We start from the raw sequence: 13025 nt of genomic DNA, 5'->3' as shown, positions 1-13025 counted from the left end.
TGTTCATTTTGTTGCTTGGACATTGTTATTATGTGAATTGTTATTGATACATTAGAGTTGTTAAACGTTATTCACTATTTCTACTACTATTTCCATGTCAAGCTATGCTATATTCTGTTGTGCACTGCCACTCATATTGTTAATAATATCCTTATGTACAGGGGGAATATGTTGTGTTCTATGCATCCGTCAGTAGGTGGCGATAATGTATTCATGGATTCGACGTTGCTAGTGATAAGAAAAGAAGCGGAGTAAGAGAACGCTACTGAGGTCTGTTACTGTTATGCACTGTCTTTATTAAATCAGTTAAACAGTATTTACGTCCAGTTATTCTGACAATACTTAATAACAATAGTGGGGCAAAAGTGTAATGCATTCACCTCACACTTTTTTCAAATTTTCTTTTATTATCCACTGTAAGAACTTCTGACTACTTGGAGAAGAGTGCAAAAAAGAAGATAAAACAAATTTTGATGAACAAAGTACATCACAACAAGTCAAGTCTACTCTAAAAGATAACTGGCAATCTGATGTTACATAAAAAAATCTTTCCAGATGAACCAACAAAATGTCAAGCTGTGCTTTTAAACGGGCGACTGAAATGCGGCCATGATCACATTCTGGGCGTCCTCAGCCAGTTCGTTCAAACACGTCTTCAGCATTCTGTAAACAACCACAAAGGACCAGGGCCCAGCTGTCAGCAATCCCAGGATGGGGATTTTGGAAAGCCAATACTTAATATACGTTTTGTTATCTTTCCTACTCAACAGCTTCTTGACCACATGTTGGCTAATCTCCTCATGTAGAGGAGACTTCAGCACAGCCTTTAGCTCCTTCAAAGGCTTTCCTGACCTCTCAGCGAGGTTCTGCAGAGATTGCTCATCAAGATTAAATGCACGGTAATATTTTATTAGCACTGCCACTAAGATAAGGATATCCACACAGATTGACAAATCAGAATCTGGTACAGCTGCGACAGCAGTAGAGATGAGTGCCACCCTCCATATGTCTGCCTCCAGCTCCTTCTTTTTCTTCTTGTTAATTTGCAGGGTTATGTTTGGTAAGGCCAACATAAGAAGGTGTTTCTTGAACTGGGGAAGGGATTTGTTCATGGTCTCCTGCAGAGGACTGAAATCGTAGCTCCCCAGGTCAAAACAAGAGATTAAAAAGACGTCAGGAGAGGTTACACCGATGCTTTCAAGACCTGGGAAAAGAGATGGTGTTATTTTTGAATGTTATAAAATCAAAATTCTGGTCCATATTTAACCTTGTTAGGTACAGCAAATGCAGGTTGAATCTAATTTCTTTGATATATATACATACACACACACACACATATATATATATAGATCATTCCATGTCAAACCAGATAAATTTGTTGCAGCACCGTCTCAGATTTTGTTCAGACCTCGTCTATATCATGAATGGGTCCCAAAACCAAGGCCTGTAAAATATTTCTGTACAAATTCTATGTTTTCATATTTTTTCAGCCTTTGATATTATTCAATCTTTATAGCCTCAAAATGCCATATCTGGGAAGCCATATCTGGGAATTAATATCCTAGCCTCACCAAATTTTGTCTGATGGAAGACAAACATGTTTTCTGTATGCCAAAACCATTAAAAGCCTGTACTGCATGCCATTTTATTTTCATAAGGCCCTAGATTTGGAAAAAAAGAGTGCAAAGTTCCTATACGAGAGTAATATTGAGGGTACTACAAATTCACATTTTTGCACCAATATGATATCAATCATTATTTTTTTCTGCAAATACAATCTTTTATTAATTTTCTGTCAATATTTGAGATCTCTACCGCCAATGGACATGAAGATGTTATGAATAAAACAACGCGTGGTAGCACATTTTGATCGTATTTTCATAGGACTGAAATGGTATGTGGGGTAACTAGTAGGAACATGAAAATGTACATGGAAATTGCTGGATGTATGGTTATTAAGGGTACAAAGTGCCAATGTCCTTCAGCCCAAAAAATATAAAAACATTGGAATTGAACAAAAATATTTTACAGGCCTTAGTTTTGGGACCCAAACACTGTGTAGACAAACTCTGAACAAAATATGAGATGGTGCTGCAACCGTTTCTCTGGATTTTGTCTGATTCGACCTGGAATGACCATAAAATATTCATAAAATATTGATTTTTATATTCTTGAATACACCAACCCCTAATACAATCGTCCCGGATATCATTCAGGGTCTTCTCCTTATTGAAGCTCTTCTTCCTGCTTTCAGCACTGATGCTACAATCAATCTTTGATCGAATAAAATAAAACTTCTTCTTCATTTTGTTTATTTCATTGGCCAGCTGAACATGGCATTCCCTGAATCGCTCTGATGAGACAATGACAAAGAAATCGTAACGCTGAAAACCAACTTGTTCCAGGTATTTGTCAGCTTTGAAGTTTGGTGTCCCGATCCCAGGCAGATCCCAAACTTTTACATTCACATGTTCAGGATGCAGGTACGCTTTTGGCTCCATGGTGGTCTCAACGACTCCAGTTGGAGCAGAGCCTTCGTCCTCATCCTCCAGTCCTCGAAATGCATTGACGAATGTAGATTTACCAGATCCTGATTCCCCTGTAACGGCTATGTTCAGTTCTACACGATCTTGTTGCTCAAAGTAATCTTGAATCTCCCTTACTGCAGTTGCTAGATCCTTGTTGGCCAAAGCCTCTTTAATTTCCTCCAGTTCAGTTGGACCAATAACATCATATTCTTGTCCCAATTCAGCCATCTTCGTGTAAGAGAGATAACACCTGTACAAGCAGTGCAAGTAGGTTAAGTCAATCATTACTCCTGTGTGACTGACTGATGAATACAGTCAGCAAACAAAGCCTATCAGTGATGTCATAAGCCTAAGAAATAAACAGACAGTATAATATAGCTGGCATCTCACTTTTTCCTGGTAACAAACCCACCAACATAAGTCTACCATGCCTACAACACCAAAGGTCATTATCAGTATATTTAATTCTTCTGCTCAGCCAACATGCTGTTCATCTCAGTCTCTGTGCAGCTACCATACATACTTAATATATTACATGTTATTTGAAGGATTCATTAGTGTTTTTGATTGGTTGATTGATTTTATGTAAAATTATTATTTTTTATATAAAGTAATGTTTATTTATCAATAACAATGTCATTGCTAATAACAATAACAGAGAAAAAAGAACTCATTGACATGGTGAACACACTGTTATACAGCTCAACCTCTAAAGTTCCAAGCCAAAATGTTAAATAGGTGTCAGTATAAGTGACCTATATTTACAATGATTGGCTGGCTGGGTTACGCCCTGTTCAGCCTTCTTTGTCATATCAGTTATGTTCTTTATTCACCACCAAACTGACTAAGATGTGTCCTTTTATACATCATAATAAATAAAGTGGCACCAAAAAGACATCTACATAAAGACTCTCAACATGAGGAGCTCATACCTTTACTTACTGACTTACTTTCTCTTTTGTGGTAGAAGTGTAGATGTCCTTCAGCTTAAACAGAGATGATCCTCACCTAGAAGTCTGTTAGGTGTAGTCAGAGCAAAACAAGCAACTATAAGTGAATTAATACAAATATAACAGACCACTTACTTCTGATCCAGTCTCTTATACTGGATTTTATTTTCTCTGTCAAACCATTGGACTTGACCCAACAAACTCTCCCCCACACATGTTCTTTATTACCGTACCCAATGAAGACAGTACAGCACTGATATCATGACTTGAGCCCAGGCAAGCATCTCTGCAACACTCCAGTGCTAAGCTGTTGGTTTTTAATACTAATGCAATTTAACACAATATTGTCCATGTAGAGTGATTAGTGAGCTCTCAACCTGCTGAAACAGATGTTGTGTCAGGGCCTTGCCATAAATGTTTGCTCATAACAAACCTGCTAAGAGAAATGCAGCTACCCCTTTCCATAATGTACAAAACATTTGAACGGTAAAACAGTGTGTTTGTTGTTGTTGTTTTAAATAATACAGAACACTACTTGCACAATTCAGCTAAACAGTGTGATTACTGGTATGCTCACCAAATTTGTGCACAACTTTTGTGGCTCTGATCTAAAAAAAAATCAGCAGATTTTTCATGACACCATAAGGAACAAATAATTATTCCATCATTCAGTGAGACCCATTGTCTTTCATTCTAGCTCACATCTTCTGTTGACAAGCAACAATCATACCTGATTCTGTTTATTCTTATACAACTTACTGAGACGCAGTGACATTTTGCAAGACTCAACTATGACTTCCATATGGAAGCAGAGATAGGACATGACTTCAAAACTTCTTTTTTTTTTTTTTTTTTAGGTTCCTGTCGTTGCGCATGTAAGGCTGATGCTTGACAATACAATGTGAAACTGCATCTGTACTTAACTGCCGCAATATATAGCCGGCTACAGCCTTTATAGTCTTTAATAAGGCAAATAACTGCTAGCATAATAACAGTGGCACGATTACCTTATTTCTTTCCATTCATATTCTGGTGGCGCTACGGCTTTCTTATGGTCTCTTGGCTGTTGCTGCGGTGTTAACGGTAATGAATGAGATGCAGTTTAACTGTTTATGGCATGATAGTGTACATGACCGTACACTGGTGGCGTGCGAGAGGGCGGGACATAAAGAAAAAGGTCAAAGTAACGCATGTGTACAAACAAGGAATGGCGACTGTGGAAAGAAAAAGCCAAATCCCGGACATTTTTGTCGATTTAGAAATCCCGGCCAGACGCATTTTTAGGTCCGAAAAAGAGGACATGTCCGGGAAAAAGGACGTATTGTCATCCCACATGTTAAAACTGTGATTATTCTCCCCAAGGACTCTGTGAGGTGAACGCCAGAGCAAACCAAAATCAGCAGGCACAAGTCAAACAACGGAGATAAGACAGGTCACTTGGCTTTAGGTTCACACTCGCTGTGTTTTAGTACAGACAACATACATCGTCAACAGCTATCACAGAAATCCTCGTTCTCGTCTCATAAATACAGATATTTTCATTCTCGGTGTCAGTTTTCGAGAAAAGATCTGTCTTCTGACAGCTGGAGGATACGTCAGAATTGTGAATCTAAACATGCTGCTTACAAAGTACGCTCATTGCGGAAATGTCTAATTATAAGTATGGGAACCTCGTTCCCTTTAGCCCCAATAAACAACTGGCTTAAGCGAATAAATAGGCCTACCGTATAAAAGACTTACAAGAATAACATTCACAGCGGCAGTTCCGATTCCGCTCAAACGATGGGTGCGTGTCTTTCCTAGTGGTACCGCTAAACCGAAAACTCCGTGGAGAGTTCAGACAAACAAACAAAAAAGACTGTGTAATTTCACGAGCAAACAGATAAACAAGGAACGAAGAGACAAAACAAACAAATGATGGCTGGCATGAAAAAAACGTTTCATCCCCGTTTCCTGCCCGCAGCGCAAGAGTAAACCGAAAACGAAACTTCTCGACCTTGTCCTTCTTTCGTCCATGGACCACAACACCAGTAGCAGCTCTCTACATACAAAATCCTAAACTAGCACGATAGTCAAATTGTTCGTCCCTAAATCACGACTGTGCGAATATTGACAGCTTTACTAGAAAGCATTGAAAGTGTATCACAAACGTCCTTTTTAGCTTGGCAAATGTGCAGTACAAGTGTTGGACATACAAAACAAACAAACAAACAAACAAAAAAAATGGCACACACTCACAAGGAATGCAGAAAAGAAAGAAAAAAGAGCGAACATTTAGAACACGAGAGGAGGTAAACTGGGAAGTTAAAAGAAAGAATCAAGCATTTGTCCATTGAATTTACAAAAGCGATCAGAAGCAGAGGCAGAAATGTTCAGAGTAACAGACACAGGGACGTATTCATAAGTAGAGTATCAGTTGTTTTTTCTTACCTTTAATTTATCATAATTTGTTGAAATAATAAACAAAATCATTCATAAAGAGGGCATGGGGGTTGGAATGTCCCTCCAATTAAAAGTGCGAATTTAATAATATCATATACATTAGAAATGGGGGAATCTAAATGAAATGTGAATATATTCAAATCCAGGAATATTTTTCAGTTTTAAAGACAGCTGACCATTAATGACAACCCAAAATTGTCTTTTAAGTTTACACAGGGAAAACAACAACAACAAAAAAGATTCTAATGATTTTACTTCCATGTCTTGCACTTTGTGGGAAGGCAATGAAACCATCCTATTAGAGTACTGCAGTGAATTTCTAATCAGATTAAATATTTAAACCAAACCTATCGGTAAACCTGCTGAGTGACAAAAACAAACCAAAGTCTTCAAGGCAAAAGAAAGACAGGAGACTTTCTTGGATAAGTTCAGGCTTTCTTTTTGGGCGACATTTTAGTAATAACAATGTCAAGATATTTCTCCACATATTTTTTTAGGGATATTACAGAACCCGACACATTACATTCTGGAAAAGGGCCCAAAAACGAAATACTCCAGTGCTGAAAGTCAAAAAGCATGTTCAGCTGTATCAAATGCTCGGGTCATGAATAAATAAGTAAATAAACAAACAAAACTCTGAATCTAAGAGTTACCATCAAAGACAAGACAAATTTAGCTCTGAATATGTCTGCCTTTAATATAACCGATACTATATGACTGATATTCCCAATTCTTTTGTATATCCTTGTTTCAGTCTGATGGCAAACACCAATGGTTGAGCCAGCAGTTTATAATCATAGCATAGTAAAGTAATGAAGTGACAGTTCTCCAAAAGCAGTGCCCATTTGATGACTTTGGAAGTGATGGAATAAGACCGGTTTCCTGGTTTTGGGATATTTTCAGAAATTCCAGGGTTTAGTTACACATGGATTTGAAACAAAGACTCATGCTTAGAGAACTTAGATTTGTTAAAAGAACTGCAAAAGCTGAAGTTTTACCTCCGTGTTCCGTTGGTCATCCGTCGCTCCATTGCCCTATTATCAATAGACAGACTATGAATTGATCTTTTTGTCATGCTTGTTAAGAGAGGCTGGATGCATGTGCAGGTCAGGTTATATTTTATTTACATTAAACGTAACCAAAAAAAGATTTCCAAGATTTCCAAACAGAAAACCGATTCAGGTTTCAGGCAGGTGAGTAGATCAAATGCAACATAGGGCAAACACTCAGCAATTCCACACAAAAACTAAAGGGAAAAGTGAAAGTACTTATACAAGACTAAACAAGGCAGAACTAACAAATAAATTCAGTGATTAAATAAACAAGCTGAACTAGGGAATCAGGAAGTAACAGACACTTCAACCAAACCTGACCAGTAGAGAGGGGAATGAGAAGAACAGGGCGTGACATTTATACTGTGCCTGTGTTTTTCAAGACTGAAGAAATAAGTTGAAGAATTATATCATCCATCTTAAAGCTATTTCACTCTAACGCTAGTCTATGTAACGGAAGTAAGGGGGGGCCGTCATATTCTGATTTGACTGCTGTGGCCTATAAAGCCCTTTGAGACTGTAAACAGTGATATTGGGCTCTAAATAAACTTGAACTTGAACTTGAATGTTAATGCTAGGAATGTTAATGCTAGTAACGTTGGCCTGGCTCCAAATGGGCACAAAGAGAATGCCTGAGTCAAATGACAAATGGTTGTCCTGTTAGTAAATAAATTTATGTTATGAACATCGTGATATCTCTTAGTAGCACCTCACTTAGCAAGTATATTCCTCCCAGTTATATTTTAACGAACGTACTGAGTCTGACCTTGTGCTTGTCTTTAAACCCTAACATTTAGGCCCTCTGTTGTCAACATGTTTAAGAGAGCTTAGCTAACTCCACTAAAAGAATCAGTACAGGCAGCTGGAGTTGTCTGAGTAAACTGTTAGGCTACCTTTTATTAATGCTTGGCAGACAGGCACAACACTAAGGCAAATGAAATGGGGAGAATTTGAATTTGACAGGTGGTGTACAATAGTAGAATGACAACGGTTAAGACATAAAGCTGACAGAAGTCTTTTTTTAGTCATCCATATCCAAATTTAGTATGAACTCACTGCTGTACCCGAATGTTTTGTTTTGTTTGGTTTTGTTTTGTTTAAAAAAAGCACTTGTTAACCACTTTGACTCTTCCTCCTATTTTCAACATTTTCGTAATGGTCTTACACTTTGTCAGAAGACTCCAGAAGACTGCTACTGTCACAGTCCAGCCTGGCTCTTCCAGATCCTAGTCCATGTTTTCCTTGTGTCTTGTCATGTATGTCTTGTCTGTCTGTTTCTGTTTGCTCCGGTCCATGTCTTACACTGTTCCCTGCCTGGTTTCTGTTCACCTGCTGCCATTTACCTCATCAGCCACTGCATTTAAGCCCTGTCTGTTTCCACTCCAGTTTGCCGGATTATCTAGCCATCTTTCTTGTTTCCTGCACTGGTTTGTCTTGTTTCTTTCTTGTTCCCCTTTTTGACCATTGCCTGTCTTTTGGAAAAGAGTTTTGCCTGTTGCCTTTTGACCTTCTCTGCCTGTTTTTTGACCTCTGCCTCTGTCTTTGCCCTCTGATACCGTCACCATAATACATTCCTTTGGATTTCTCGAAAGCACTGTATTCATTAAACATCAACTGAAATTTACTCTGTGCTCCGAGTCGCCAATCTAGGTCCATAATGGATGAGAGGGATGTACTACTCTCTGTTCTTTCTGTTCTGATCTTTTGCACTAATATGGGAAACTTTATGGCTAACATAACGTGCAGTCAGACAAAAAAATGTATCTGAGCTGCAATTCTGATGTCTGCAGGTTGCCAAGGCAAAGAGAGTCAGAACCAAGAACCCAGTGAATGAGAAAAAGAAAGACAAACACTGGGAGAAACCAAACTTGCACATTTTTAAAAATGAACATCTCTTTAATTCCTTTATTATACTGGTCACTAAAACTGAGATTTTGTGATTCTCTTTGTGTGTGTGTGTGTGTGTGTGTGTGTGTGTGTATGTGTGTGTGTGGGGGGGGTGGTCATTGAGAAAAAATGACCTATAATGACCCACATAAATGACCAATAATTCTTAATATGAATATTAATGACAGTTAATCTGAGTGACTGATCTGAGTTGTTATTTATTGCGAGATCACACAAAAACATTAGTCAGGAAGTCATTTTCTTTATTTATATATCTTTTATGATTGAAAAGTCTAAGCTATACATATTGAAATCTGCCCTATGACCTTTGAAATTCTGTTGATCTGTTGATCAATCCAGGGAAGACAAATCAACCAGCAGGGTATTGATCACGACCCCAACTTCCTGAGCAAATAATATAGTATGCTGAAGGCAAATTTATTCAAACTGAAAAGCATCATACTAGTTTCCCATGTCCCATTATTTAAAAGAAAACAATATGGTCAACAGACATTCCATATACTTAAGAAACATTAATTAATTTCATATTTCAGGCTCAGTCTTAAAATGTCCTGGCCTATTTGGAAAAAAAAAAATTTGCTGCACATTCCAGACAGGCAACCCAAAGCAAGCTTCAAATGCTCGTATGCTGTGATCAGCACAGTGCAATGATTATCACAGAGCTATGAATACATTTTTAAATTCTTTAGCATAGTGTGTCAACACACAGATATATGCCTCACCATGATTACTAAGGAATTTTGCTGTTTGATCACACTTGCTGTTTGATCACACTTCACTAGATCAACAATGTTCTCTGCTAATGACACATACCCCAACATTACGCAACCAAAGTTACACGTTTCATGGCATATATATTTTGTAAGAATATAATGTAGTAAACTTGATGTAGAAATAAACTTGAATGTAGTAAACTTTAACGGAGAGGAGTATTCTGTCATTTCATTTGTACCATCGTCAGGTTTACTCTGCTGTTCCTCTGTAGACAAGTACTTTGGAGTATCTGGAAATCTGATTTTAAAAACTTGACATTGTAATTTCAAACAGGGCTCTGCAGGGCAGCCATGAGGACATTTTGAGCATCCTCAGCCAGCTCATTCAGGCAGGTCTGCAGCACGTAGTAGATTGTGCCAAAGGATAATGCTCCAGCTGCCAGAGATCCAATGAGAGGGATGTTACTGAGAAAGTACTCAGCAACGCTTTCCACGGCAAAGCCGATGCTGCCGGTTAGGAGCTTGATGATTACATCTTTGCTAATCTCATTATTCAGAGGGGACTTCAGCACAGATTTCAGCTCCTCAAAGGATTTCCCCGATTTGATGGCTAGTCTTTGCAGTGAAATGTCATCAAGACTGAAGGCATTGTAAAACCGTCTGAGCCCAATTACCAAGATGTTAATGTCCACTGCTGATGAGAGGCCAGGGACTGGTATGACAGCCACACTGGCAGAAAGGGCAGCCAGCTTCCATATGTCGGCCTGCAATGCTTTCCTCTTTTTGTTATTAATATCCAAGGATATGTTTGGCAGGGCCAGCATTAATGCATGCCTCTTGTGCTGAGGGAGCTCCCTCTCCATGGTTTCCTCAAGAGGACCGAAATCATAGCTCCCCAGGTCAAAACAAGAGATCAAAAAGACATCAGGAGAGGACACACCAATGCTCTGGAGACCTAGGAAGAAAGAAGAGATGACTTAGAGATCCTATCTGCTGCTGCATCTCTAAGCCAATATTTTACAATAAAAAACAAGACTTCTTAATTTTCTGAACAAGAGAACAATGATGAAATGTTGAATTTTCAAATAAATAATATGAATGAGTCTACCTCTTATGCAGTCTCTCCGGATAACATCCAGTGTCCTTTCCTTGTTGAAGTTCTTCTTTCTTTTTTCAGCATCAATGTTGCTGTCAATCTTTGAACGAATAAAGTAAAACTTCTTCCTCATTTTTTTTATTTCGTTGGCCAGTTGAACATGGCACTCCCTGAATCGCTCTGATGAGACAATGATAAAGAAATCATAACGCTGAAAACCAACTTCTTCCAGGTATCTGTCAGCTTTGAAGTTTGGTGTCCCGATCCCAGGCAGATCCCACATTTTCACGTTTGGGTATTTGGGATGTGGGTAAACTTCTGGTTCCATGGTGGTCTCAACAACTCCAGTTGGAGCAGAGCCTTCGTCCTCATCCCCCAGTCCTCGAAAGGCATTGATGAATGTTGATTTACCAGATCCTGATTCCCCTGTGACGGCTATGTTCAGTTCCACACGATCTTGCTGCTCAAAGTAATCTTGAACCTTCTCAACCACAGTTGACAGGTCCTTATTCGCCATGGCCTCTTTTATTTCTTCCAGGTCTTTTGGATCAATTATCTCAAATCCATCCTCTATAGAAGCCATCTTGGTTAAAATAAGAGAAAATGATACAAACAAATTCATGAGTAGTGAGCTGAAAGCTGAACAATTAGTATTTTCTTTTTTTTTTCTTTGCAGTTTTATCCCTTTTTCAACAAATTTAGTCATAGCTTGTTCCCCTTGTATTTCTGCTCCCTGTTGCTTAAACCATGCAGGAGTTCATGCTGTGGTCCCCAGATCTACTCACAACTAGTCTGTCACTCTGACCAAGCACTGGGAGCCACTATTGCTGCAGAAAGGAGGTAATCCCATGAACACCACCAAATGTGTTCATGTGGACACCTAGCCAAGTCATAAGCACCGCTATCATGAATTGAACCCAGGCGAGCATCTTTTCCACTGCACCCACCAAGCACTAAGCTGTTAGTTTTTAATACTAATGCAATTTAATGCAATTTAATGTAGTAATGACCAATTGTTTCAATGTGAACTCGGCTTAATTATCTTATTATCACAACATAACAATTAATCATTTTCTCGAGTATAAAAGTAGTATTCTATGTGTTCATCAATCTCTTCCACTCTAGTTTGTTCAACTTCAGACTGCCTTTACTGAGTCAGACTGCTACCATCCTGAGAAAAATTAGTTGTCTAGAGAAAACAATTCATTGTTAAGTTGTGATAGCAAGGGGGGGGGGGGGGGTGCAGAATGCAGAAAGTTCCATACTTTCTGCATTCATAGTTCATACCTTTTAGCTCAAACTGTGAGGATTCTTTACAAGGACTCTGTAAGGTAAGTGCCAGAACAAACAAACATCACAAGTCATAAAGCAACGGAGATAAGACAGGTCACATGGTTTGGAACTCACACTCGCTGTTTTTACAGTACAGATTACATACACTGACTACACAATGAATTAACCAGCTATCACAGAAATTCTCGTTCTCACACATATCTCATCAATACAGATATTTTCATTCTAAGTGTCAGTTTTCGAGAAAAGATCTGTCCTCTAACAGCTTGAAGACAGTATACATCAAACTCATGTAAACTCTATGCCGCTCAAAAAGTAAGCTTATAGTGGAAATGTCTTGTCACTAGCATGGGCACCTCGTTCTCTTTATCCTCAGTAAATAATTCACTACTCATGCGAATAAATGCCGTATAAAAGATTAACAAGAATAACTATCACAGCAGTAGTTACGATATCCTACCGCTGAAAGGGTGTTCTTCCGACTGGGGACTGACGAGCCGAAGACTCCGTGGAGACTTTGAGGAAACGAACAACAACAAAAACACTGTGTAGTCTTACAGGCAAGCGGACAAACAAGGAAGAAAACGAACAATGATGGCTGGAATTAAAACAAAACGCTTAATACTTTTTTGCCCGTGTCCTGCCCACACCGCAAGAGGAAACCGAAAACGAAACTTCTGAAACTTTTCAACCCGTCGCCTCCACTGCCACGGACCAGAACACCCGTAGTAGCACCCCATATACACAATACTAAACTAGCACAGTAGTCAGCTGCGGTTGAACTGTTCGCCCCTAAATCACGACTGCGCGAATATTAACAGCTTTACGAGAAAGCATTGAAAGTGTATGACAAACGTCCTTTTCTAGTTTAGCAAGAGAGCAGTACAAGTGGTGGACATACAAAAACAAAGAAATGGCACTCCTTTACAAGGAATGCAGAAAAGAAAACATTAAGAGCACGAGAGGAGGTAGACTGTGAAGTTAAAAGATAGAATCAATCAAGAGTCTGTCTGTTGAATTTACAAAAGTGATCAGAAGTAGAG

At 38.8% G+C, this 13025-nt stretch overlaps 2 protein-coding genes across 2 annotated transcripts; both read right to left on the bottom strand.

The window, feature by feature from the left end:
- Positions 1-577: 577 nt before the first annotated feature.
- On the bottom strand, positions 578-2756 carry LOC115829679 (interferon-inducible GTPase 5-like). The gene is made up of 2 exons (XM_030793845.1): positions 2186-2756; positions 578-1204 (listed from the first exon to the last, which is right to left on the bottom strand). Exons 1-2 carry the CDS (start codon positions 2754-2756, stop codon positions 585-587), a joined length of 1191 nt encoding a protein of 396 aa, XP_030649705.1. The 3' UTR covers positions 578-584.
- Positions 2757-9919: 7163 nt separating this feature from the next.
- LOC115829671 (interferon-inducible GTPase 5-like) lies at positions 9920-12501 on the bottom strand. The gene is made up of 4 exons (XM_030793834.1): positions 12443-12501; positions 11977-12013; positions 10702-11272; positions 9920-10548 (listed from the first exon to the last, which is right to left on the bottom strand). The coding sequence occupies exons 3-4, from the start codon at positions 11270-11272 to the stop codon at positions 9920-9922; spliced, it is 1200 nt and encodes a 399-aa protein (XP_030649694.1). The 5' UTR covers positions 11977-12013; positions 12443-12501.
- Positions 12502-13025: the final 524 nt, after the last annotated feature.

The sequence above is a fragment of the Chanos chanos genome, chromosome 16 (assembly GCF_902362185.1).
Source record: "Chanos chanos chromosome 16, fChaCha1.1, whole genome shotgun sequence".
Classification (NCBI taxonomy): Eukaryota; Metazoa; Chordata; class Actinopteri; order Gonorynchiformes; family Chanidae; genus Chanos; species Chanos chanos.
This window is presented reverse-complemented; position numbering and strand designations above follow the sequence as displayed.